Here is a 25,206-nt window from a genome sequence, read left to right on the forward strand (position 1 = left end):
AAGCGTTAGTAACAGAGGGGAGCTATCAGGTTGCATCCAAAACCTGCTGTGAGCAACATCTTCAGAATTAACCATAAGGCTCTCCCTCCTTTCCGGTCTCCATATGGAGAAGGAAAACCTGGATTCTTCCTTCCTATTACAACCAGAATATCCACAGAACCTCTCATATTTGGAAGCTTTCCCCATTTATAGTGAGGATGGGAGACTGAATCTCTTATGAAAAGTTGAGGAGCCTTTGGTGGTGGCAGCAGTGGGCACAGTTGGGATCAAGCACCTGTATTTTCAGGGGATAACAGGAAACAGAGACAAGTGAAGGGGGAGAGGGATGCACTGAGGGCATACTCCGGTAGTGCTCATGACCTCAGGGTAATCACTCTTTTGGAGCCAGGAGCTCCACCAGCCCTGTTCTCCCTTCTCAAGACTTTAATTATGAACTATGTACACAGATGGCTCCCAAATCCCTATCTGTAGCCCAGACATTTTTTTTTTTTAAGGTAAGCTCTACGCCCAACATGGTGCTTGAACTCATGACTCTGAGATCAAGAATCCCATGCTCCACTGATTAAGTCAGCCAGGTGCCCCTTAGCCCAGACTATCAGACTTAAAAACTCAGCTGACTACTATCATCTCCACGTGGTTGTCTCAAAGGCATACAACCCCCTCAACTGACTTCACCTTCTCTGCCTCCTGAAATTGGCCCCTCCAGCATCCCAAGTAAATGGCGCCATTAACCACTTAGATGCTTATGCCAGAAACCTGAACGTCAACCTTATGTCCTCCTCCCTCAGCCTTAAGTCCAAGCCCTGTCAATCACCAAGTCCTTTCAGTTCGGCTTCCTAAATCTCTTTCAAATCCCCTCACCATCACTTTCTGTCTAGCCACCATCTCTTCTCTCCTGAACCACTGCAGGACATCCCCCCCTGCCCCCGCCCCGCAAGGCTTTCTCCCTGCAATCCATCTTATCCCCAGGGCAAGTGATTCTTATCAAACACAGAACTGACCATCTCATTTCCCTGCTTACCACCTTTGAAGGATTTCTCATGGCCTTTGAACTAAAGTCTATACTCTTCAAGATACTTGACAAGGTCTCTGGGTCTCTCCAGCTTTCCTCTGCACCAACTCCTCCCCATCTTTCAGGTATTACTTTAAACACCACTCTCTGAGAAGTGTTTCCCCACCACCAGAGTAGGTGAGCCAACCCTGCTGTCTGCTGCCGCTACACCTTCTGCTCCCCCATCACCACCCTTATCACAGTTCATTTCACTGTCTACTTAACTACCTGGCTTCCTGATTAGATAATAAAACCTAATCGGCATCTAACCTGATCCACAGTGTAACCACAGCACCCAACACAGTACCTGACACCTAGTAAGCAATCAGTATTTGTTACATACTGACTGAACAGAAAGCCATTTTTACTTCACAATCCATTCGTAATGCACAAAGTTTGGGTGTGGGTGTGTACGTGTGGGTGTGCGCGTGCGCACGCACACACGCACGCACACACACACACACACACACACACACACACACCCCTTCCTCAAAATACAGTTTGGTTGACAGGACTAATAGCTACAAAGCCTCATATACTGCTTGGTCACACAGTGGGAGAGCAGCTGCTAGTGACACATGGGAACTCTTTAAGCTTTAATTTCTTCATGTGTAAGATGGGAATAATAAAATCTGCCTTACATAATTCAATAAACAATAGCTATTATATCTGTATCCCAATTCCCAAATAGAGACACAGCCGTGTTCTGCTCAGAAGCATCAAGCCCATGGCTGAGACTGCCCACCAGGTGGCAGTATTATCCTGGACTGGTTCTGTGCGGCTTCCACTGCAGAGCCAGACCAGCAGTCATGGGGAAGCAGAAGGTACAACCAGGGCTGCTTCCCCAGAGCTTTGAGTGAAACCAGAAAAAAAACCAACTCAGAGACTGGGGCAGATGTCAAGAAGGCCTCATGTTTCTTAGACCCATCCTTCTCCTTTTTTTCAGCTCAGGCTCCCCGAGGCACTATTTATGCTTAGAAATAAGCATTTTCTGGCTTGCCATTCACAGTGGGGGGGCGGTTTTCCCCCTTCTAGATAAGTCTTTATCCCAGCACAGCTGCTGGCTTCCACTTCCATTGGGGACTGTGTTAAGAAGAGAGACAGATTTGCTTTCTCAGACTGCAGAGGACATCTTGTTATTCTGGGAAGCCCCGTGGCCATCCATTTCTGGGACATGGGGAGTGGCAGAAGCCAGAGTTATTCTTGGTTATAGATTTCATTCATCCTTTTCCACTTTGATTTCAATGAAGGAGTTCAAGTCAGGACAACAGGTTTTGTGGGGTTGGTCAAAAGATGGGGAGACAGGTCCATTCTCATCACCTCCCTCATCTTCCTCTTCTTGGAAATTAGGATTATAAAGTTCTGGTGGAAGGAGCTGGGCCTCAGCAGAAGGTAATCGGTCTGAGGGAGGTCCATACACACGGTTGGCTTTTGTGCCATGCTTAGAGTTGGCATCCAGGTGGTAGCAGAGTTCCGTGAGGCGCTGGGCCCGGAAACGGGGAGGCCGGGCCACCCAGACACCTGGCTCATTAAGACTGTCCTCTTCGTCTGACATCAGCTCTTCTGTCACATCTTTCCATAGGCGTTGGTCCTCAGGTCCAAAATGCCTCATGATGCTGGATCGGTTGGCAAAAAGCTAAGGTAGGAGCCCAGGATAGAGATTAGGAAGAGAGACAGACTAAGGATTAGATTTGGGGAGAGGGGTTAGGGTAGGAAAGCTGTGTAAAATCTGTGCCTGAGAGAACCTAGCCCCCCTCCCTCCTCCTCTACCTGCTAACATTCCTGGCTCTCAACCCTATTCTCAGATGCCAGGTCCTCTGGCCCTTCCCACTGCAGCTCAGTAGGGTTTAGCATTCAGCATCTTGAAAGGAAGGCCTAGAAACCTACCCGGTATCTGCGACTTCGAAGCTTCTTCTCCTCTTTTTCCTTCAGGCCTTTAAAGGGGTTCAGGGAATTGCGGTACTCACGCCTCTTAGTAAGGAAGTAGGCTACACAGGCTCCTGGGAGGAGGGAGAAGGGAGGGGGCAGAGAGCAGGGTCCTCTGAACCAGGTCCTCAGCCCTTTTTTCTGCCCTAACACTGTTGGCTGGGAAGGTGAGGGTCCCTCTAGATGGTGGGCTTTCTCACAGACCCATCAGCAGGTATTTACTCCTCTTTGGTTTAGCTCTCTCTGCTCACCTCCATGTCCAGCACTGACTCCACCCATATCTCCCCCTGGGAACACAAGTCCAAGCTTCTGTAACTCCCTCCCTGGCCCTTGACTCAATTAAACCCACTCCCATTCTACTCTGCTGGTAGTAGATTCAAGTGCTTTTTCAACAGCAGCTTTCTAAATGCTTCAGGGTTAGCTACAAGCAAAAAACAGAAGAGTAAGGAAAGTAGAAAACCCAGGACATAATATTTAGGGACAAAAGGGCAGGCCTGGGGTGCCTGGGTGGCTTAGTCGGTTGAGCGTCAGACTCTTGATCTCAGCTCAGGTCATGATCTCAAGGTTCTGTCGGTGAGTTCAAGCCCTTTGTTGGGCTCTGCACTAACACGTGGAGCCTGCTTGGGATTCTCTCTCTCCCTCTCTCTCTGCCCCTCCCTCACTTGAGTGAGCGTGCACATCTTAAACTAAATAAATAAACTTAAAAAAACAGAAAGCGCAGGCCTGGATTCTGACTTCCTTTTCTTTCTTTTTTTTTAACTTTTTTTTTTAACGTTTATTTATTTTTGAGACAGAGAGAGACAGAGCATGAATGGGGGAGGGTCAGAGAAAGGGAGACACAAAATCTGAAACAGGCTCCAGGCTCTGAGCTGTCAGCACAGAGCCCGACCCGGGGCTCGAACTCACGGACCACGAGATCATGACCTGAGCCAAAGTCGGCTGCCTAACTGACTAAGCCACCCAGGTGCCCCCTGACTTCCTTTTCATAACACCCTAGATTCAGGCCCTGCAGAAACATCATGCACGCTGGTGTCAGTCCTTTCCTTTTCCCATTTTCAGTTCAAGCAGGGCAGGGGAATAAAAAAGCAATTAGAAACAATTCTGTGAAGAAGATGTGAGAATAGCCCAAAAATTTTATTTTAAGTCCACTCTTTTGAAAACCACCCAAATCATCTCCATTATGCCTCTACTCTGAACAAGAACAGTGAGTGGAAAAAGATGAGATGGGAGTTAATTCAGTTTTTTCTCACCTTTCAGCTCCTTATCAGTGTAATTGTGGGGACTGGTCACCAGCTCCTGCTTGAGCTTTTCCAGAAGGAACTTCACTACTGAAATATTCCAAGAAGACTTGATGCTGCCACAAAGATCATGAACAAGGCAGTCAGCATTTTGAAAGCCAGAAAAACAGAGATTCCTGGCATGAATCAACTGTGTGGTAAATGCCCTCACGGCCAAGGGCAGGATGCAAGGGGCAATGGTGAGAGCAAAGCCGTAGCCTCATTGTTACACTGGAACAGCCCTCTAGTTCCCTCTCCTTGGCAGAGTACCTTATGATTGTTTTCCCTCAAGGGGATCGTACCTTTCAGACCCATTGAATCTCTTGTCGTTGGTGATGTGGTTATGCACATTGTGGACCAATTTCTAGGCGAAAAAACAAACACAGATTCAAGCTGAGAGTGTATATGATGGAACCCTCCTCTGTTCCCTAGGCATTGTCTCTATGGGGTTCTCTGCCCGAATCCTTCCCATAGTCTGGGCACCATTTCTGATGATACTCTTTCTTAGCCAGAGAGCCTATCCAAGTCAGTACTTCTAATGTCCCCCCTTTTTTGGTCCTTTTCATTTAATTTGTATGGAGGCTCTAGGATCATCCCTGGTCTTACTTTTCTGTTCCTGGGGAATATGATCAGTAGAGCAAAAGGTCTCAGACATTTTCACAAACATACTCCTTACAAATAGCCAGGAGAGAGCAAATATACACCAAGACTACTGCAAGTGGACATTTCTTGAGGCCACCTATTCTTGCAAATTTTAAAGTTTTCTTTACAATATATCTGTATTTTTTTAAATCTAAAAATGTCTTCCAATCTTTTAGTACAATTGATGACCCAGGAAAATGCCCTAGGTGTATATATCCTTTTGCACATTACCACAAGTCCCAGGGGTATACACACCATGGTCTGAAAAATACAAACCTAAAATAACAGAAATGTGAAATGCAAAGGACCTTGGAGACTCTATCACCCAACCTCCCTTTCACATCATCGAACAGGCTTTCAGCTTTGCTTACACACCTTTAATAATGGGTTCTCACTAGTTTTTTGGGCCAGCTTATTTTACTGTTGAACATCTCTAATTGTTAAAAAGTTTTGCCTTAGACTCCAAAATCTGACCAGTTTTGCCTATAACGGCACCTAACATCTTTGAAGACAGGTCTCATGTACTCTCCACATCTTCTCCTATTCAGTCTAAATATCCCCAAGTCCTTCAGCCATTCCTCATGACAGTTTCCAAACATACTCTTCATGAAACCGTCAGGCTCTCTGGCTTGCCAGTGTCCCTTGGACAACATGGCACTGGGAACTGAATCTAATCCATCAGCTGGGACCTGGCCAAAGGGAGCATTACTTCCCTGAATGGAACTCTACATTTCTAGGAATGAAACCCAAGATGGTGTTACCTTTCTTAGCAACCCCACCCCTATTCCCAATGTCACAGGGTTCATTCACTGTGAGCTGTCAACTCAAGTCTACTTTTCACATGGATTCCTATCTCTGCCATTCTACAACTGCTTTGCTTTTTTAACTTTGATGCAGAATTTTACATTTCTTCCTATTAAATTTAGTTTTGCTGTTTCTGATTATATTTTTTATCTCAAGCTCCCTCAGTCAGTGGAAATTCCCAGTCCCAAACCGATGGACCCATATACTGATCTCAAGACTTCAGTTTCAATTAAGAAATCCCCATTTACCCTTCTGCTTCTATGACTGACTAACCATATCAATTTAGGAAATTTTTATGGCTAGGGTCTCTACTCTATAAAAAAGGCCTGTAATTAAACTAGCTTCTCATATTTTATATATTTTACCTCTTAGAAGTCCCAACTTAAGGAATCACAAGAGGTGGGCAAATGCTTCAAAAAAATTTGAAAGTGTTGCGAAAAAAGGGGAGTTGCACAGCTTCCAATTCAAGTGGCTTGGAAGAGATCAGCTGATAAAAATCAAACCAGGCTTGAAGTGGAAAGGGAAAATACTCCGAGACAATAAGTGTTAAGACTATAAAGGCAGCTGGCTCACCTACCTCCTGAGTGAGCTAAAAATAAATATATTCCCCAATGGGTAGCTGGGATTTGCAGCATTCCAAGAAGTCAGTGGTTCCGGTTTGGTCTTTTGGATCCCTAGCAGTGACCCACAGCAGCCTGAGTGGATTGGAGAGATGCCTCCTTGATTCCTTCCCAGAGCTAAAGGCTGGAAGACTGAAGGCCTGCGGCTAGCCCTCTCCCTCTAAACCACATTTTAAACCTTCCTCTGTGATGGGCAGCAAAATTCCCTGACCGGTCCTCCAGGGCCTTTTCAAGTAATATAACAGAGAGCATGGGGAGTGAGCGTACTCTCCTCCAAGGTCCTCAGTTTCACCAGGCTCTCCAAAGGGCAGGTGGGAGCCAGCCCTCCACACCAACCTCTCGCTGGAGGCAGTAGGCTGGAGAGGAATGGAAGTGGTCGGAAACCCTAATTTTATGCAAATTGTAATTATCATACATTTATTCATGATTTAAACACTATGCTTGAAATGCATTTCTAGATATATATGCCTCCATTTCTATCACTGGAAGCAAGAGATTCATGACAGAAAAACTAAACCCTATTCGTGATAAGTGAGATATCCCTGAGCATAACCAAAATTTTAAATGAAGTCTGGAAAAAAAGATAATAAAATAAAATAAAACGAAGGTTAGAAACCAGTTGATTCGGATTATGAACGGTGTCTTCCTTCCCAGGGATGAAAAGAATCCCTCGGTGTAAAAACAAATCAAGTGAAAGGGAGAGTAAGAGTCAGGAGCCCTTAGGAAAGGGAAAAAGAAGAAAGAAGTAATGCAGATGAAGAAGGTGTGCGCCTAACCGGCTGTCTTCACCTTTACTAAGACTGTGACAGGAGGAAAGGGGCTATGCTGTGAGATTTCTTCGGATGGGTGTGAATGATGAGCTCCCCTCCTAATCAGGACTCTCCAGTTACTATATCAGCGATAAGCCAGAGAAAGGAAATGGCTTATAGTCCATATGAACACGATCTAGCTAAGGAACACCCCCGTGGTTATCAGAAAGATGTTCTGGGGCACAGAGTTGATCCACAGGACAATGGTTACCTTAGAACAGGGTTTCTCAACCTTGGCACTATGGACATTTTAGGTCGAATAATTTTCGGGGGCTGCCCTGTGCACTGCAGGATGCTTAGTGATGTTCCTAAGGCTCCAAGCCACTCCAAGTTTCAGGCAAAACTGGTTCAACCCGGTACCTTCCCTGCCAAGATCCCCTTGGATCACTAGACTGTCCAAACCTTCATAACTGAGCTGAGTGTCTAGTGGTCCTCTGCATCCTTGGGGTTTGGGACCACCTCAGGATACCTTGGCCTTTCTGCCAATGGGTCCCTTGCTGCTTACCCTGAACACTGGTAAATGGCAGGCTGTTTCCAGTGCTAGCATTCAGTGGTCGGTCTGCTCAATCCCTTAAAGATCTTCCCACCAGGATTATTAGATCATTGGGAGGAGGTGTGATATAATTCCCTTCTCTTTAAACAGAAGATTTCAATCTATTTGGCAAAGCCTTAAAAAAATTCCATGATTAGCAGGGGGACCGCCTGTCCCTAGGGCTATGGACCAGTCTGTCTCCTTCTTGCCCCTCCCTCTCCAGTATGATACAGGACACCACTCAATCAATATGGGAAGTTTAAAATCAACCCACACTTCATTCTTATCTCTCCAGACTGAAGAAAAATTTATAGAATTGAGCTCACTCACGGAGAGTACCAGATCCCGCTTGCGCCTGGAGTTCTTCTGCCCACTCCCTCTGGTCCTGCATGGGGAAGCAGTAAACCCTAGAGAGTGTCTCAGCTCCCCTGTTCCCCCAGGGCCTGACTCTTCCAAGGCACCGTCCAGCGCAGCTGCAGCACTGAGCATGTCCTCAGGGCGGGGCGGTGGCAGCTTGGTTCCATTTTCTGGCCCTGTCTCTGAGGTTGCCCGCTGGATAGCCAGTTGTGTGGCTGGTGAGAGTTGCTTGGCATAAGCAGGGACCAGCACCCGCTGTACTGCACCCTCAGAGGCCACATAATCATCCACCAGCTAAGAACATAAAAAAGAATAGCCTATTAGCCATCCAGGCTTAGGGGAACCCGGTCACCCATCATTCTTTGGCCAAGGATAATGAGAGAGTGGAAAGCAGGGGGAATCCAGGACAGTCTTTAATGGCCAATAGCTTGTTTCTCTGGTACTCCTATGGGGGTGTTGGCAAATATTTCTGGGGTACCCAGGGCCTCTCATGTTGAATCGTTACCATAGGACTGATTACAAGGACAAGGCTTGTTTCTGACACTCTATTTGTGAGGAATCCTCTATGATTTGCTCTTGGGTATAAGAACCGTAGCCAGGCAAGTATTTTGTCTAAAAGGCACTGGGGGAGGAAGTGATGACAAGTAAGGAACACCGAGCAAGAAAAGAAACAAGAAAATAAAATGATAACAACAAAAGGGAGAAATAGGAGAAAATGGGAGCAAAGACGGGAGCTATAAAGTCAGAAATTTCTAGAGAGGCTGGCACCAACTGTCCCCCACCTCCCACCCCATTCCCTTTGCACCACCTGTCTGTGCCCTCACTTGATCCTGCCCTGGCTGCATCCAACCGTCGCTGCCCTGACATCTACTTGCTGCCTGTGCCCTCATTCAAGGACACACAGGGCAGGGAAAGGAAGGAAGGAGGAAGGAGACTGAGGGAAGAAAGGAGGGGGGATTTCTGCAGCCAAGAAAACAAAACAGTGAAAGTGGGGGGGGGGGGGGGTGGGAAACACAGAAAGAAGCGGGGGAGGAGGCTGAGATTTATAGACCTGTGAGCTGCTTTCTGCGCTGTGAAATCTAATTCCGTCCTGTCGGCTTGGAAGCCTTCCCTGCCTGACAGAACCACAGCTCAGGGCATCGCCTGGCCTGGTACCTGGTGCCTCCTGCCTCCTCCCACCTCCCTGCAGCCCCAAACCCCCCTTGAGTTCTGGCTGGGCAGAGGGAGGCATGAGGCAGTGACCACCACCCACCCGCATGGCTAAGCCTTCAGGGAGCAGTGACCAGCTGTAGCGTGACACTGGAGGGGGACATGGGGCTTCTACATTCGTTTCTCAGATCCAGCAGATGGGCTGGGAGTTTCCTCCCTCCCATCTCCCCTGTGTGCTCTGATCCTTTTCTCTTTCCTGGGTGTCAGGGCCTTGTCATGTGCTGGAGGAGGAAAGAGAGGGCAGGGCGGGAGCATGAGGGAGGAGGGTTGCCAGACCTCCCACTGTCTCTCAAGTGGCGACACATCTGTTACTTTCCCATCTCTATGATCTCTGTAGTTGCTCCATCTCCTTTTCATACTTCCGTGTGCCACGCTCCGCAGTTTTTACTCTACTCAGCCAGGGTTTGCCTGCTCAGATGGCCCTGAGCAGTAAAGAAACTGAAATAGCACAAGGTGCTTCTGTGTCTTTTCCTGCGCACAAAATAGGTGCGCTTGCTCCCCTCGTTCTCCCTACATGCCATTCTCTTCCGAGGAGCTCTCGACAACGACTGTCTGTCCGCTTCTTGTCCTCCTGTTACTCCCTCCCCTCTGCCTCCCTCCCACCTTCCCTCACATTCTGTGGCACGCATATATTCTCTTTCCATTTAGATACACCTTTCCTCTCTGCTCGGTTCACTTTTTCTCCTTCCTCAACCCTTCATTTCCACCTGCCTCCTTCCCTCCCTACACCTGTCTTGTGTCCTTTGTCCTCTCCGTCTCTCCTTCCTTCCCTCTCCTCCCTCTCTGTCCCCCTCTGTCCCTCTCCTCTCCAGCTCTCCCTTCCTCTCCACCTCTGCATCTCCCCCCTCCACATTCCCATCTCTCTCTGTACTGAATTCCTCTTGGCAAGCAGAGGGCCCATGATAAAATATGAATGAGCCGTCTGTGCACGGCAGGCCTTCTCGCCAGGAGAGGCAGAGCCCCTGGAGCAGCTGAGCCAGCTGTGGAGGAGAAGGTGGCACACAGAGCTCCTGAGAGGGAGGGAAGGGCACGACCATCACCACGCACACCAGCAATGACCTGCCGAAGAGGTTGAGGCTCAGAAGAAAACAGATGAGTGCCGACTATCCCTGCCGGCTAAGGAGACTTGGTGCTGTCCTGTTTTTAGCACAAGTAAAACCAAAAGAAAGGCTTACGGCTGGAAAGAAACTAGAGGGAGGGGGAAGGAGGAGAGAAAGGCCAGGAGAAGCAGTCAGGAGCTACCACACGACACTAGCATCCTGCTCTGAGGCCATACTCACGGGATTGAGCATCGGGGCCGCCTCGCTGGCAGCCAGGGTGCATCCGGAGAGCCGCGTGTCTCTCTGGCCGGCCGGGAAGCCCAAAGGCCCGGGACCCACAGCCGACGCGGCTCCCACCTGCCACAGCTCCTCAATCACCACCTGCATGCCGCTGCCCACGCTGTCACACTCCTCTTCTGCGGCAGATGCGGCCTTGCAGGCTTCCCCGGGGCTCTCTTTGAGAGGCCCAGCCTCCTCGGGTGGGGAGCCCTGGGCCCTGCCATCCCCATCTTCCTCAGGGGCGGAGGCTTTCCCCTGCCTCAGCTCACCCACCTCCTCCTGGAGACATTTTAGTAATTCGTTGTTGGCCCTGGCGAGCCCCAGAGCAGCCTCAGCCAGGCCCACTGCCTTCTCCACGCGCTGGTAGATAATGTGAAGGAGCTGCTCTGAACTCTGAACCGCCAGGCCATGTCCGGTCACTGTGATAGGGGTGCTGGGAGGAGGGTTCCCGCCCTGAGAGCTTGTGCTGCCCCCACTAGTCTCGCTCTTACAGGCGCAGCAGCAACATCTGGCCTCACTGCCACCAGGAGGAGAGAAGAGAATGGTGGCACTGAAGGACATGGTTGACCGCAGCGGGAACAACTTCGGTCACACTGCCGGACTGCTCCAAAAGGCGTCCCCAGTCACTGGACTCCAGTCGGTAGGAAGCTCTGGCCTCTTTGCATTCACTTTCCTTTGTCATGGAGGGTGACCAGAGGAGCCTGGGCACCAGGCGGTGGATTCTGTGAAGGAGGAGCAGGCAAGCCGTGAGGGAGCACACAGTCCATGGCTACCTGTCCTTGGCCTGGGGAGGAGAGATGCCTTCTTCTACCTGCAGATCCTGTGCTCTCCTAGCACAACTCGCTGGGTGTCCCACTCACCCGTGGCCAAAAGCGTGGTGCCTACACAGGCCTTCCTGATGAACAGAGTTTCATGGAGTAGAAGGCATTCTTCCTGCACCCAAGCATGGAACCCGCCACCACTCCGACCTAAGGAACAGAGCAGGGACTCAAAAGGACCCACAAGATTCTGGAAAGATTAGAAGATTAAGGAAGAAAATGCAGATCTGTCTTCTCCTCACTATCTTTGCCCTAATAACAGTCATTGCATTTTGTCTCCTTGACATCATTCCTGAAGGAGTTCAGAACACTCCTTGCAGGTTATCTCATTCACACAGCAGCTCTAGGAAACACATATTACCCCAGGTCCACAGAAGAGACATGTAGAGAAGTGATATATCTTTTCAAGGTCATAGGGAGACAGCAGAATCCAGTTATTGCTACTTTCAATCTAGCATTTATTTTTTTTTAACTGAGACCACTTTTTGTTGACATAAAGAATCATGATTCTACCCTCTCTATGATTTTCTTACAGATGCATTCAGAGTAAGACTCCTAAATAAGGAATATGCCGATCACTGCAGCCCTCAACATGTCACCAACCCCACACTATTATATCCCTGATGCTTTGGGGATGGGGCAGGGAAAGGAAGGGAAAAGCTGGATCAGAGAATCAAGCTGTGGTGACCTGGGGCTGCACAGCCCCCTTGCTCTCACGCTTGTGCATCTGGGCCTCCAGCCCCTGAAAAGAAGTCCAGCTGTTCTGAATCCTACAGCTGGTAGCCCAGAGAAATCACCTCCTGGGCCCCTTACCTCCACTTCTCAAGCTCCTTGAGGGAGCGGCAAAGCTCAACAGGCACAAAGCTCAACAGGCACGTTTACATAGCTAAGCCACTTTGCCCACATGACCAGCCCCATTAAAGAAGAAACCAGAGGGGCACCTGGGTGGCTCAGTTGGTTAGGTGTCTGACTTCAGCTCAGGTCATGATCTCACGGTCCGTGAGTTCAAGCCCCACGTCAGGCTCTGGGCTGATGGCTCAGAGCCTGGAGCCTGCTTCCGATTCTGTGTCTCCCTCTCTCTCTGCCCCTCCCCTGTTCATGCTCTGTCTCTCTGTCTCAAAAATAAATAAAACGTTAAAAATAAAAAAAAAAAAAAAAGAAGAAACCAGAAAACCAATGATAAGCCAAACTGCCTTACTTTTGAATCACCCTAGTTAAGCAACTAAACCATTCGAGAAGAAAAAGAAGAAAAGGTGTGGGAGGGTTGGATTGTACCACCGAGAACACTTCAAGGAACTTCAAATTGTCTTTTCTAAACACTTGATTATAGAAAAAAGAATCCTTCTTCCTGAAGCTCCCTAAGTGACAAAGTCTTGAGTATGTTTATAATTTGCACAAGAGATACATTTCCATCTTACCCTTTAAATTATATCATAACATCACAATTAAAAAAAGAGGCGGTTAAGAAAATTTTCTATATATTGAGATTTGGGGGCTTTTTTCTGCATCAGCAATCTCATTTCAGAAACAGGTAATATCAGTGCCTCTGAGGTACTAAAATGTAAATCTCACAATGCATTTTAATTACATTTGGTTATTAAAGAATAGTCTTTAATTTGCTCTTTCCACCTTATATATCGAAAAAACGGTTTCCGTGCCAGGTATTCGCTTTTTGTAAGAACTGAACTCAAATCCATTTGCAGCTTCTCTGTCATTAGAGTCACCGGAAGGCACAGATAAATCTAAAACTAAAGGTTAGAGGAAAGCACTAAGCAATTCTTATGTCAACTTATGGATGTGTCATTTATGTATCCTTTCTCTTCTTAAATAAGGGACTTCACTGTTCTCGCAGGGTCTTTAACCAACATTATGCAAGGAGTTTAATGTGAAACGTGGCTGTTGTGAGAAAAAGACAGTTATGTAGAGGATAACATACAGATAGTGGCCAGTTGGGTTCAGCATTTGTGAAATCAGAAACTAAGATGCATCAGGTTGGGATACTGGGTAGGTACCCCTTCTGGTACCAAATTGACAACAACCACATTCTTACCCAGAACACTTACTCTTTCTTGCAAGAGGCCTTTACCCCTGACACTGTTGTGCCTGCCTTGAGCCCTTCCCTCCATCTCGACTGGTCTTCTACCCCAAACAGCACAGAACTGGAAGTAAAAAAATATATATATTTGGGGTTCTCATCCTGCTGCACTACTTAGCAGCTGTGTGAAATTGGGCAAATTATTCCCTTTTTTGAGCCCCAGTGTTCTCATCTCTGCCTACTTTGAGAGTTTTTGTGATGACTATACATAATGTATGTAAGGCACCTACAGAGTGCTGGCATATGGTCAGTGCTCCACAAATAGCAGCTGAATGATATTATGATTGTTCCTGAAATATTTTGTGTTCCCATCCTGGACCCCCATCCTGATTTTCCAATCTCAAAAAAAAAAAAAAAAATGCTGTGGCTTGGAATGGAACTTGGATGATTTTTCCCCTACATTTCCCCCCCTAAATTTAATAACAAATTTCTAAGAAACAATAAATTCAAGTCTACAAAGATGCATGTAAACATACTAAACCTTCTATGATGTACATTAGAAAGGTAATTAAGAAAACAGAGTATTTGCAATTTACTTACTCTCATGAGCTGGCTTTAGACTAAGGGTAATATTCAATTCTGCCAGCTTTTAATGATAAATATTATTTTCATATTTGTGTTGACATAAAAAAATCATGATTCTACCCTCTCTATAATTTTGTTCCTCAACTTATTTCTGCTTTTCTCCTTTGTGTATTACCTAACTATGTCCGCTTTAGAATGTCACATTCAGAGCAACAAATAGGTATTTTTTTAAATTAACCTGTCTATATAAACCTGGTACAGTGCAGTGCAGCACAATGGGTATTCAAATATAGTAAAACCTTGTATTGTGAGTAACTTGTTCTGCGAGTGATCTTCAAGATGAGCAAACATTTCTAATAAATTTTAACTTGATAAAGGAGTGATGTCTTGCAATACGAGTAGTATGTGACACTAAAAGTCACATAATTACAGCTGAGCCAGTGGTTCTTGAAATTCCCTTTAATATAGAAGTGCTTTGGATTATAAGCATGTTTCCAGAATGAATTATGCTCACAAACCAAGGTTTTATTTTACCTCTTTTTTAGTTTCTATGGACATTCCTGCTGACTTCATTTCCGTGGCTCCCCTAGCCACTTAAGCTCAAAGACACTGAAATGAAAAGGATAAGGAAAGAGGGGCATCTGGGTGGCTCAGTCAGTTAAGCATCCAAATCTTGATTTCAGCTCAGGTCATGATCTCATGGTTCATGAGTTCGAGCTCATGTTGGGCTCTGTGCTGATGGTGCCTCCTTCTCTCCCTGCCCCTCCCCTACTTGTGCTCTCTCTCTCTCTCTCAAAATAAATAAATAAAACTTAAAAAAAAAAAAAAAAGGACAAGGAAAGAAATAAGGGCCATCAGGTAATAAAAGAATCTTTCACATTATAATATTTACTAACCAGATAACAACTTAAATGTTGGATAAGTTGGATTAAAAGCAAAACAAACACTAATTCGTTAGTTACATATACCCCCATTAGAGAAAAAGAACACGTTAGAAAAAAAAAAAAAAGTTGTTTCTAAAAACTCTCAGTATGCAAGGCCATGCTGAAGGATGAGTCACCAAAATGGATTGCCACCTCTAAGTACTCAAATGAAGGGAAGACAAAGTCCTTACATGCAAGGAGATTACAGCATATGTGAGAATGAAATGTTCAAATGACAAAACAAAATACATACAAGTGCCTAAAAATATGGTGCAGACAAAAATTCTTAATTAGTTAGTTCAAAATAATGGAAAGATGAACAGAATGAAATCATGAGGAAGGGGTCTTACAGAGGAAAAACCTCCAACAGGGCAATGTATAGAATGAACAGGGAGGGTGGGAAGACGATATGAGAGATGAGAGAAAAAACAAACATTACAGGAATTAACAGGGTACATGTGTGAGGTCAGAGTAAAGGGGCTTATATAGAAAGGTACGGAACACTGATCCAGGATTTTGAAAACCAAGTTAAGGAAATTCTTAGAGTAGGGGTCAGCAAAACTTTTTCTGTAAAGGACCAGACAGTAAGTAATATTGGCTTTGCAAGTCATGTGGTTGCTATCACAACTACTCAACTCTGCCACTGTAGCACAAAGCAGCCACAGGAAATACATAAACAATGAGCACAACTATGTTCCAATAAAACTTTATTTATGGACAAAGAAATGTCATAAAATATTATATTTAATTTAAAAATGTAAAAGCCATTCTTAGCTCATGGGCCATACAAAAACAGATGGTAGGCCAGAAATGTCCTATGTATGGGCTGTAGTTTGCTGAACCCTGTCTTAGACACCTAAAGTGGAAGAGTTAGAGATTAGGAGACTGTTTAATCCTGAAGTGAGGTGAGAATGAGGATTGTGGATATGAAGGTTCAACATCCTGGAGGAAGATCTGATAATATTTCTTTATTAGACAACTTCAAGATTATCAATCTGAGAGTCAGAAGATGGTACATTGACAGATGATAGAAATGAGGATGCTGAGAGGAGGCACCATCATGTTAAAGAAGACGTGTATTTTTATTTATTTATTGATTGATTGATTGTTTTTTAGGGAGCTCTACACCCAACTTGGGTCTGGAACTCATGAGTCAAGAGTCACATAATCTACCAACTGAGCCAGCCAGGCACCCCAGATGAGTGTTTACTTAACAAGTTAAATTTCAAACTGATAGCAACATCTTTATTTTTTTAATATTTATTTATTTTTGAGAGAGAGGAAGAGACAGAGCATGGACAGGGGAGGAGCAGAGAGATAGGAAGACAGAATCAGAAGCAGGTTCCAGGCCCCGAGCTACCAGCACAGAGCCCGATGTGGGGCTCAAACCCACAAGTCACGAGATCGTGACCTGAGCTGAAGTTGGATGCTCAACCGACTGAGCCATCCAGGCGCCCCAGCAACATTTTTAAATGTATGTCCTGATAGCAACTGACTAGGACTGGAAAACAAAACAAAACAAAACAAAACAACAAGAGGAAGGTCAGAGCTGGGATGCAGATTTAGAATCTTTGCAGGAGGGAAGTAGCTAAACCTGAGAAAGTGCATGCACTCTCCAAGAAGTAAAGATGAAGTGTGAAATGCAAAGGCCAAGGACAGCGCTTCAAGCCAATTTGTGGAAGAGGCTTCATTAAAAGAGAAGTATGGTCAGTGAGGTGGGAGAAAAAGAGTGTTATGAAAGCCAAAGTAGAAAGAATGTCAAGAAAGTGGATCTAATCCACCGTGACAGGTGCAGCAGAATGGCTAAAAAAGATGAAAATTAGGGAGATATATTTTATTTGTCTGTGATGGTCACTGGTGATGACCAGAAAGGTAAATCCTGTAATGAAAGTAAAACTATGCAATAGATTAAAGAGGAATGATGGAGAGAAAATGGAAGCAAGACATGAAATCAAGTCTTCTAGAATTTAGTTATGAAAGGAAGGAAGGAAATGTGAAGTCAGAAGGGGCCCTAGAGCTTTGGTATATTTACAAAGCAGAAAGAAAAAGGCCAGTGATTTTTCTGACATTAGCCATAGCAACATTTTTCTAGACATGTCTCCTGAGGCAGCGGAAACAAAAGCAAAAATAAACCATTGGGACTGCATCAAAACAAAGACTCTTGATTTTGGCTCAGGTCATGATCTCACAGTTTGTGTCTCTGAATCCCGCATTGGGGTCTGTGCTGACAGCCCGGGGCCTGCTTGGGATTCTTTCCTTCTCTCTCTCTCTCTTTCTCTCTCTCTCTCCTCCCCCTCTCTCCCTGCCCCTCCCCAGCTTGTTCTTTCTCTCTCCTTTTCTCTCTCTCTCTCTCAAAATAAAGACAAACTTAAAAAATAAAAGAAAGAAAAAGAAAGAAAAATTTTTAAAAAGGGTGGTTGTGGTTCCTGGCTGGCTCAGTCGATAGAGTATGTGACTTGATCTCAGGGGTCGTGATTTCAAGTCCCAGGTTGGGTGTGGAGCCTACTTAAAAAAAAAAAAAGACTTAAAAGAAAGTAAAAGCCCATGAAAAAGTAAAGGATGAAGCTATTAGAAAATAATTTAATTTTCTTTTGGGAAGGTTCTTCCCAATGTAAGAAAGAAGGAAGGGTAACTGTTGCCTGAGACTGCAGAGAAGAAAAAACGGATACAGAGCAAAGATTCGTTGAGGTGGAGAGAGCAAGACAAAGATACACTACTGAGACTCTCTTTTTTACTTAGAGGCAGATTTTTCTTGGCATGAATAATTCAAATTGATAACAGAACTTTATTATAAACAGTGCTATATTATCTGTTGTTACAACCTGTTAAATCCTTTTCTAACACTCACAGACTAACATAATTAATTATTCTTGCTTTTTTCCAACACTGGCTTATGGTTCTAGAGCCCATTTAACTCTGCCAACACTATTAAGGAACAAAAAATTTATTCTGATATCTTTATTATATTTCTCAAAATGTATAACTGTTTAATTCAATAACCCATGAAGCAATCCATGAAGTGCTTGGCAAAGCAATGGTTAACTGTAGTAAATTATCTGGGCAGTGTCTGTACCATCATTATTAAACATTTTAATACTGTCAGCTTTTGCAATTTCAGATTGCTAATTTACTTTATCATTTTTGCAATGTTTATTTATTTTGAGTGAAAGAGAGCACACGTGCATGGCAGGAATGGGCAGAGAGAGAATTCCAAAGAGGCTGTTCGCTGTCAGCAAGGAGCTGGACTAGGGGTTTGATCTCAGGAACCATGAGACCATGACCTGAGCTGAAATCAAAAGTCAGACCCTTAACCAACTGAGCCACCCAGGCACACCTCAGATTGCTAATTTATCTTAAAGCCAAGAATTCATATTTTTGTTCAAGAGAGGAAAAAAAGGAATAAACTAAGGTTGACCACCACAGAAAAACATACAGACCTTTTACCAAATGCTATCAACTTTTAGAACTGAGTGTTAAGAAAAAGATTTTTAAGGGAACCTGGCTGGCTCAGTCCATAGAGCACGCAACTCTTGATTTAGGGGTTGTAGGTTTGGGCCCCCATAGTGGGTATAGAACTTACTTTAAAAAGATAAAAGTTAAAAAAGAAAGAAAGAAAAAGATCTATAATCTTTTGATGAGTTGCCAACACAAAGTAACAACAGTTGTCAAACTTAAGTTTGCATAAAATATGTTTGAGGTTCATTCCGTATTTGTCTAATTTTAATACATGTGAAAGGAGCCCAGAAAGTGCATTTTTCAATAATTCTGATATTTTCTTCATAAATATTTAGATAAAAAAGAAAGAAAAGTCATCTTCTTCAGACAGATGAGATTGTCTGAGGCTGTCTCAGGGTGAGACTGTCCATAATCTTAACTACCCCTTTCCTCCCAAGTCACGCGTATTTTTGTTAGAACTAAATATATCATACTCTTGGCAGCTCCCTTGCTTGCTTTCAACCCATTCTGAGCTTGAATTTTCTGCATGACTGAATTCGCCTCCAAACTATGAAAAATAAAAGTTTCCTCACTTTTAATAGATGTCTATGATATGGTATCACTCTAATGATATATGTCTTTATAATGGGCCCTTGACTCATTCAGGGTCACGCTAGCAACGGAACTCCTTAAATGTGATTACGGAAAGCACAGCAATGCATACCATAATTTTCATTTTAAGAAATAAAAAAAGGAAAACGGCCACTTAAAGCTCCTGCTGTGCTGGTCAGCCCTGCTCCTCCACTTGGATGTGCAATATGGCTCACCTGTTGGAAGGTACTCTCAGAACCTATTTCTTTCTTTTCTTTTAATGTTTACTTATTTTTGAGAGAGAGTGAGTGTGGGAGAGGGGCATAGAGAGAGGGGGAGAGAGGATCTGAAGCAGGCTCTGTGCTGACAGCAGCCAGCCAGATGGAGGGGGGTGGGGGGGACTGGAACACAGGAACCATGAGGTCATGACCTGAGCCAAAGTCTGACACTTACAACTGACTGAGCCACCCAGGCGTCCCTCAGAACTTATTTCTATCAAAAAAGAGCTCTTTTATCACACAAGAGCAGAGAAACAAATACCACAAAATATTACTTTCCTATGTTTTGAAAGACTGACCCATCTCACGATCTGCAGACTATCTAAAACCTCATTTTCAGGGATTAAAAAAACAAGAGATGTAGACCTAGGGGGAGAATGAGATCCTAAGAAAAGGATTCCATTCGCCTGAAATTTTCATGTACACTTGTATGGTGGTACAAGAGTTTTTAGCCTAGTGTAGCGGTCTTTTTCATTTACATTTGTTAAAATGTAACTTGGTAAGATTAAAATCCTGGTTTAAGATTTTCCGAGAAATGTGCCTGACATAAAGGGCAAGTCCTGCATTGCTGGATCAAGTGAAAAATGAACCACCAGCTCCTAAAGCTATATCATGTGCCCTGTGAGCCCTCGATAAATGTTAGTTGATTAAATATTAGTCAGAGATGACAAGGTGGGCACCAGAGACAGAAGAACCATTTCCGAAGGGAGCGTGGTTCAGCTACAAGCAGGACGACCGGCAGCGACGCAGGAGGAACAGAGCTCGAGCACAGCCCTCGAGGCCGCAGGGGTCATGTCGACTCGCCACTGAGCCCAACCTCAGAGAATACCCAGGGGGTTCCGGGGAATGGGGTGTAGCGGCAAATAACCGAGTGGCCCAAGGCGCTGGGATCTCGCCGCCTCACCGTGGGTACACTACGTGGCTACAAAAGCTCTGAGGACTCGGTCTGGGAACAGCCCGGAAGTTCCTGCGGCGGTCCTGCTCTGGCAGCCCTACAGGTGTTCCATCACGGGTGTTCCACCGCGTGTGCCGCGCGCCACCGCGGCCAGCTGACTCAGCTACAACTACACGAGCTCGCTGGCTGGGGAGAGAGACAGCGGCGCCGGCCCGTGTACCCGGCCAGCGCGCGCACGCGGCGAGGCACCGCCCCGCCTGTCCTCTGGCTCCCGGTGATTGGCGATTGAACGACGAAGGGAGCAGGGCCAGGGACGTTATTGGTTGCATTCCACAATCACTCAACGAGCCAGGGAGGGGAGGGGCCTCTTCAGGGCGGGACACGACTGCTAGGCTCTTTCAGGGCCGTTAGGCGCCATCTTTAGCTTGTTTTGTTTTGTTTACTCGGTTCTGTCCTCTGCTGCTTACAAGGCTGCGTGTACACGATTATAAACTCAGTGGCCACAAAAAGGTCTCATACATTTGGTGGTGGAAAGCTTTTAATTCCTGTCGGCCTTGGTTACAGACCTTTCAGATCCCACTAGCAAGGGGGCAGTTCCCCTTAGTTCAAAGTTTTCATCTCTACGAACCCCAAAGTCAACTGAGTTCAGCTGTGCTTTGGTAGGAAGGCCAAGCCAACGATATATTCGTGGGACTCAACGCAGGGACCTTGGACATGAACCTAGGTTCCTAGTAAAAATCAAATGGCTTAGCAAGTGTACTGCTCTACAAGAGCTCTCTCACGAGAAGTTAAAAAGTGATGCCCTGCAGTGATGTGAAAAAGAATTAGAAAGAGCAAACTCCATTAAAATTCCCAGCACCGCGGCCATCACAAAATCACCGTAATCTGACTAGATTTCAGAGATATGCATGCAGGTCTAAACTTGTGAAATGATCCGTATTTGAGGCAGTATTTATTAAGTACTGATCTGACTTGCATTGTTAGTTAATAAAAATACACCCAGTACAGGTAAGTAACCTAGAGTGCCCACAGAGGGCGACTTTCATCATGAATTTCAAGACTGTACAAATAATTTTAAAGCTGTTGTTGAGGCGTCCCAAATGCTACTTGACACTGAGTAGGACGTTAGCTGAGGAATAGAACTGTGTTACCATCACCATACAGAGGCTCTGTTGTAATGAAATTTGAACTCTACAGTAGATCCTTTTATATCCTGGTTGCTACTTCACTGGTGACATTCCAGTTTCTCCCTCATCACCCCATATACTTCCTATGCTTTCACTCCAATCTGCGAATGCAGATTTTAATATATTTTCCGTATAACTCCTAATAGAAGACACTGGTTCTGTAACAGAATGAAGGGAGAATATGTCTCATATAACAGGAGGTCCTGCTCTAAGCTTGTTTTGTCCTCATGCTTATCCTTTTCTGTGGCTCTTCCACACCGGGAGAAGGCTTCCCATTCCAAAAATGCAACATGATAACCAAAATGCATTTCTTATCCCTCCTTTGTATTATTTGCCTTTGCCCCCTCTGGCCCCTCCCCCATCACAACCATCATGAACAGTTTTTGAGAATTGGACTTGACTGGATTATTTTCCTGACACTTTGCCAGCTGTGGAGCTTTTCAAACAAATCCCAACCTATAAACGACCATTTTTGTCAAAAAGCCAAGGGAGACCTTCCCTTCAGAACACACCAACGAAACCACACATAAAGGCCAAAATATACACAGCTGTACATTTATGAACGTGAGACAATAAAAAGCAAAACCACTTAGGCAAAACAATCACTAAAGAAGGCTTTGAACCACAGATTCAATAAATTGCCTACCCTCGTTTGCCACATGGACTATATACTCCCTGGCAATTATTTAATTATTCACTGATACTTTAGAAGAGTAGTAGAAAAATACAGTAAATGCACATAAAATGAAAGTGCCTAAGTATGCTAAGAACAGGATTTCTTCTAAACTCTAATTTGCACACGAAATCCTGTTTTAATCACTTTTGGGAACACAACAGAAAAAAAAATCACATCCTAAGGGCTACTTTGCACACATAAAACCAAAGGTAATCTTTTTTTGAAAACAAAATCTGATATGGCACATATACACACACTGTACATATACACAAAGCACAAAACCCCAAGATAAATCTTTATGATATCATTTGCTCACACACACACACACACACACACACACACACATACACTGTCTTCATGAAAATGTAAGACACATTTGTAAGAAGGGCTTTGCCCACCTCCCCAGGGAAATGAGTGTCTCAATTATAATATCCAAACATTTTTAACCTATTGGCCTTGGACAATTGCCACATTCAAGCCACTTGGTTTTGATTCTGGGGGAGGGTGTGTAAAACGCACGCAAACAGCTTTGTGAGAGTCTCAAATCTCCGCTTCTTTCGACGTTGCCCTTGACGTTGCCCGTGGCAGAAATTTACATTATCCCTTCAGCCCGCCTAAAAAGAAGACGAAGAAGAAAGAAAGAAATCTATACTTCCCAAGCGTCTAATTTTTTTTAAATCCCTCGACCATAAAAATTTACCAGTTTTCTTTTATGATAACAAAAAGAAAAAAAATCTCTACAAATTTGGCTGTTAACAGTTGTACACGGCCATCCTGCTTCTCAACTTCTTGGTATATTTAAAACCTTGACCAGGAAAAAGAAAGAGGAAGAGAGACAGAAAAAGAAATGGGGGAAAGCGCAAATTCCCCTTAGCAACAGTTTCCTCACCCCAGCACTGCCACAGATCTCTATTTTTAAAAATTTTGAAAACACACACAAGATTAAGGAGGAAAAAAAATGGAAAAAGGATACCCGAAGGTCGTATGGCTCTTTGTATTCGTGTGTGTGCAAAAAGGAGGACTCGCGGCGCCCGAGCCGGTAAGCTCCGCCCCTCCCCGGACGCCCTCCCGGATTGGTCGCCGCCGGCGGCGGGGCGCCCCGCCCGCGAGCACACGCGCCGCGCCCCGGGCCGGGTCCCCAGGGGGCCCCTGAGGGCAGCCCGACCCCCGACCCAGACCCCCTGCCATCTGGACCCTAGCGGTTGGCTGGCATCTATCCTTTTCCCCGCCTCTGTCCCTTTCCTTTCACTTTCTCACCCTCCTCACCCTTTCCCACCGTCCTTTCTCAGCGAAACGAGGCCCTCGGCATCAATATGAGTAACAGTCCAGTGAGCGAGCTCCTTCGGACATTGCTAAACTTGGTTAGCTACTCAGTGAAATTCTAGACTTGGATTAAGCATCAAGGACTTGGTGCGTGGGCCTGAGCTCGTGACTTCCAGGTAGAACGTCTCTGGGTCGTGGCTGTTGCTTGACACTCCCACCTTTACGTGAACGAACATTTCAAGCAAGTATGTGACATCCCTCAGGTGAAAGACAAATAGTCTTGGACTTTCGGCGATGCTTTTGCTCAGCCTGAGTCTCCAGTTTTTCTCTACCCGGCTAAGATAATATTCTCAATAACCTAAAATGGCTCCCCTTTACCTCCTGCATGAGGACCTAGTTGCTTGTACTTCAGAGTTAGACCACACATAATCCGGTCCCACGCTATTGTTTGTTCTTAGTTCCCACTGCCCTCACCTTTTTAACCCGAATTATTCCTTTGCTCAAGTGCTCTCCTCTGCCTGGAATAATGCCTGTTTCCTTTTCTCTGACTAGTCAGTTTTTATCCATTCTTCAGCTATTTCAGTCAACACAGACCACTTCCTTCTCTCCTATCAGAATGAACTTCATGCTTTCTCAGGTTAGCAGCACTTAACTCTACCTTCATTGTTTCACCTATTTTAGTGATTTCACAGTAGTAAGCTGTTTGAGATCACAGATCATGTCTTAAACTTATTTTTCCATTCAGGAACCCCCCCCCCCCCTTTTTTTAATTCTTACTTCAGCAGCTGGCATAATTGTAGACAACAGTAAGCACTGGAAAAAACATCATTTATAATTAAGTGAGTGGATTTTTTTTCTACAAAATTTGAAACTCCCACAAGAATGTGCCTTCTATAGTAACAGTTCATGAGCACTTACTGTGCAGGGACTGTTCTGAAAACTTCACGAATATTACATGTATTTAATCTCCACAGTAATGACGAGGTACCATGATTATCCCCATTTTATATTAGAGATTCGAGTACAGAGGTACACAGATCTATCTCAACTTACAGTGGGGTTACCTCCTGATGAACCTATCCTAAGTTGAAAATGTTAAGTTGGAAGTATATTTTATATACCTAACCTACTGAACCTCATGGTTTAGTCAAGCCTACTTTAAAAGTGCCTAGAACATTTACATTAGCTTACATTTGGGCAAAATCATCTAACACAAGCCTATTTTATAATAAGGAGTTGACTATCACATGTAATTTATTGAATGCCGTACCATAAGTGAAAAACCAAATGGTTATAAATGTATTGGTTTATCCTTGTGATGGTGTGGCTGCCTGTGAGTTGTGGCTCACTGCTTCTGCCCAGCATCATGAGAAAGTATCCTACTGCATATCACTAGCCCCGGAAAGAGCAAAATTCAAAATTCCAAGTATGGTTTCTACTAAGTGTGTATCACTTTCACTCCATTGTAAAAAAAAAAAAAAAAATCCTAAGTCAGGGACCATCTATAATAATGTGACTAAGTTTATATATATATAATAAAAGATAGACCTGGGATTTGAACCCAGAAAATCTAGCTCCATAGTCATAGTTCCTAACCATATGCCTCACAAGCTCCACAGTGCAGCTTTTAAAAACATTGTTATCTAATTGGAAAAAATTAGATACACAACATTCCACAAAATAAATGGCCTGAAAGCTTTCAAAATATCAATGTCTTGAAGCCACACACAAAGGTAGGAGGACTGTTCTGAATTAAAGGACAATATAGAGACATAACAACTAAATGCAAAATATGACCCTTAATTGGATCTGAATCAGAAAAAAATGAGTTACAATGGACATTACTAGAAAACAACTGGGGAAAATTGAATATGATAAATGGAATTAAATACTATGGGTCAGTATTAAACTGGCAGGTTACTGGCATCCCCATTTTACAAGAAATCAAGTATCAGAGCTTACTACAAAGTCTCA

At 44.7% G+C, this 25,206-nt stretch overlaps 1 protein-coding gene across 4 annotated transcripts; it reads right to left on the reverse strand.

The window, feature by feature from the left end:
• Positions 1-1,633: 1,633 nt before the first annotated feature.
• On the reverse strand, positions 1,634-23,017 carry CB3H14orf93 (chromosome B3 C14orf93 homolog). 4 transcript variants are annotated; one of them, XM_047861113.1, is made up of 7 exons: positions 22,943-23,017; positions 10,508-11,554; positions 7,992-8,312; positions 4,557-4,618; positions 4,228-4,331; positions 2,939-3,051; positions 1,634-2,687 (listed from the first exon to the last, which is right to left on the reverse strand). In XM_047861113.1, exons 2-7 carry the CDS (start codon positions 11,105-11,107, stop codon positions 2,268-2,270), a joined length of 1,620 nt encoding a protein of 539 aa, XP_047717069.1. In that variant the 5' UTR covers positions 11,108-11,554; positions 22,943-23,017; the 3' UTR covers positions 1,634-2,267. The 4 variants fall into 4 exon arrangements, with proteins under 4 accessions (XP_047717069.1, XP_047717071.1, XP_047717070.1 ...); XM_047861115.1 differs by lacking the exon at positions 22,943-23,017 and adding an exon at positions 13,428-16,217 and having other exon boundaries at positions 10,508-11,268; XM_047861114.1 differs by lacking the exon at positions 22,943-23,017 and having other exon boundaries at positions 10,508-11,268; positions 11,407-12,377.
• Positions 23,018-25,206: the final 2,189 nt, after the last annotated feature.

This window comes from Prionailurus viverrinus, chromosome B3 (assembly GCF_022837055.1).
Source record: "Prionailurus viverrinus isolate Anna chromosome B3, UM_Priviv_1.0, whole genome shotgun sequence".
Lineage (NCBI taxonomy): Eukaryota > Metazoa > Chordata > Mammalia > Carnivora > Felidae > Prionailurus > Prionailurus viverrinus.

Coding starts and splice junctions, on each gene's coding strand:
- CB3H14orf93 (XM_047861113.1), bottom strand. CDS start 11,107: ATGTCCTTCAGTGCCACCATTCTCTTCTCTCCTCCTGGTGGCAGTGAG. Junction 8,313..10,507: donor CGGCCCCGATGCTCAATCCC/GTGAGTATGGCC, acceptor TTATGTTCTTAG/CTGGTGGATGATTATGTGGC. Junction 2,688..2,938: donor TTCGAAGTCGCAGATACCGG/GTAGGTTTCTAG, acceptor CTCCTACCTTAG/CTTTTTGCCAACCGATCCAG.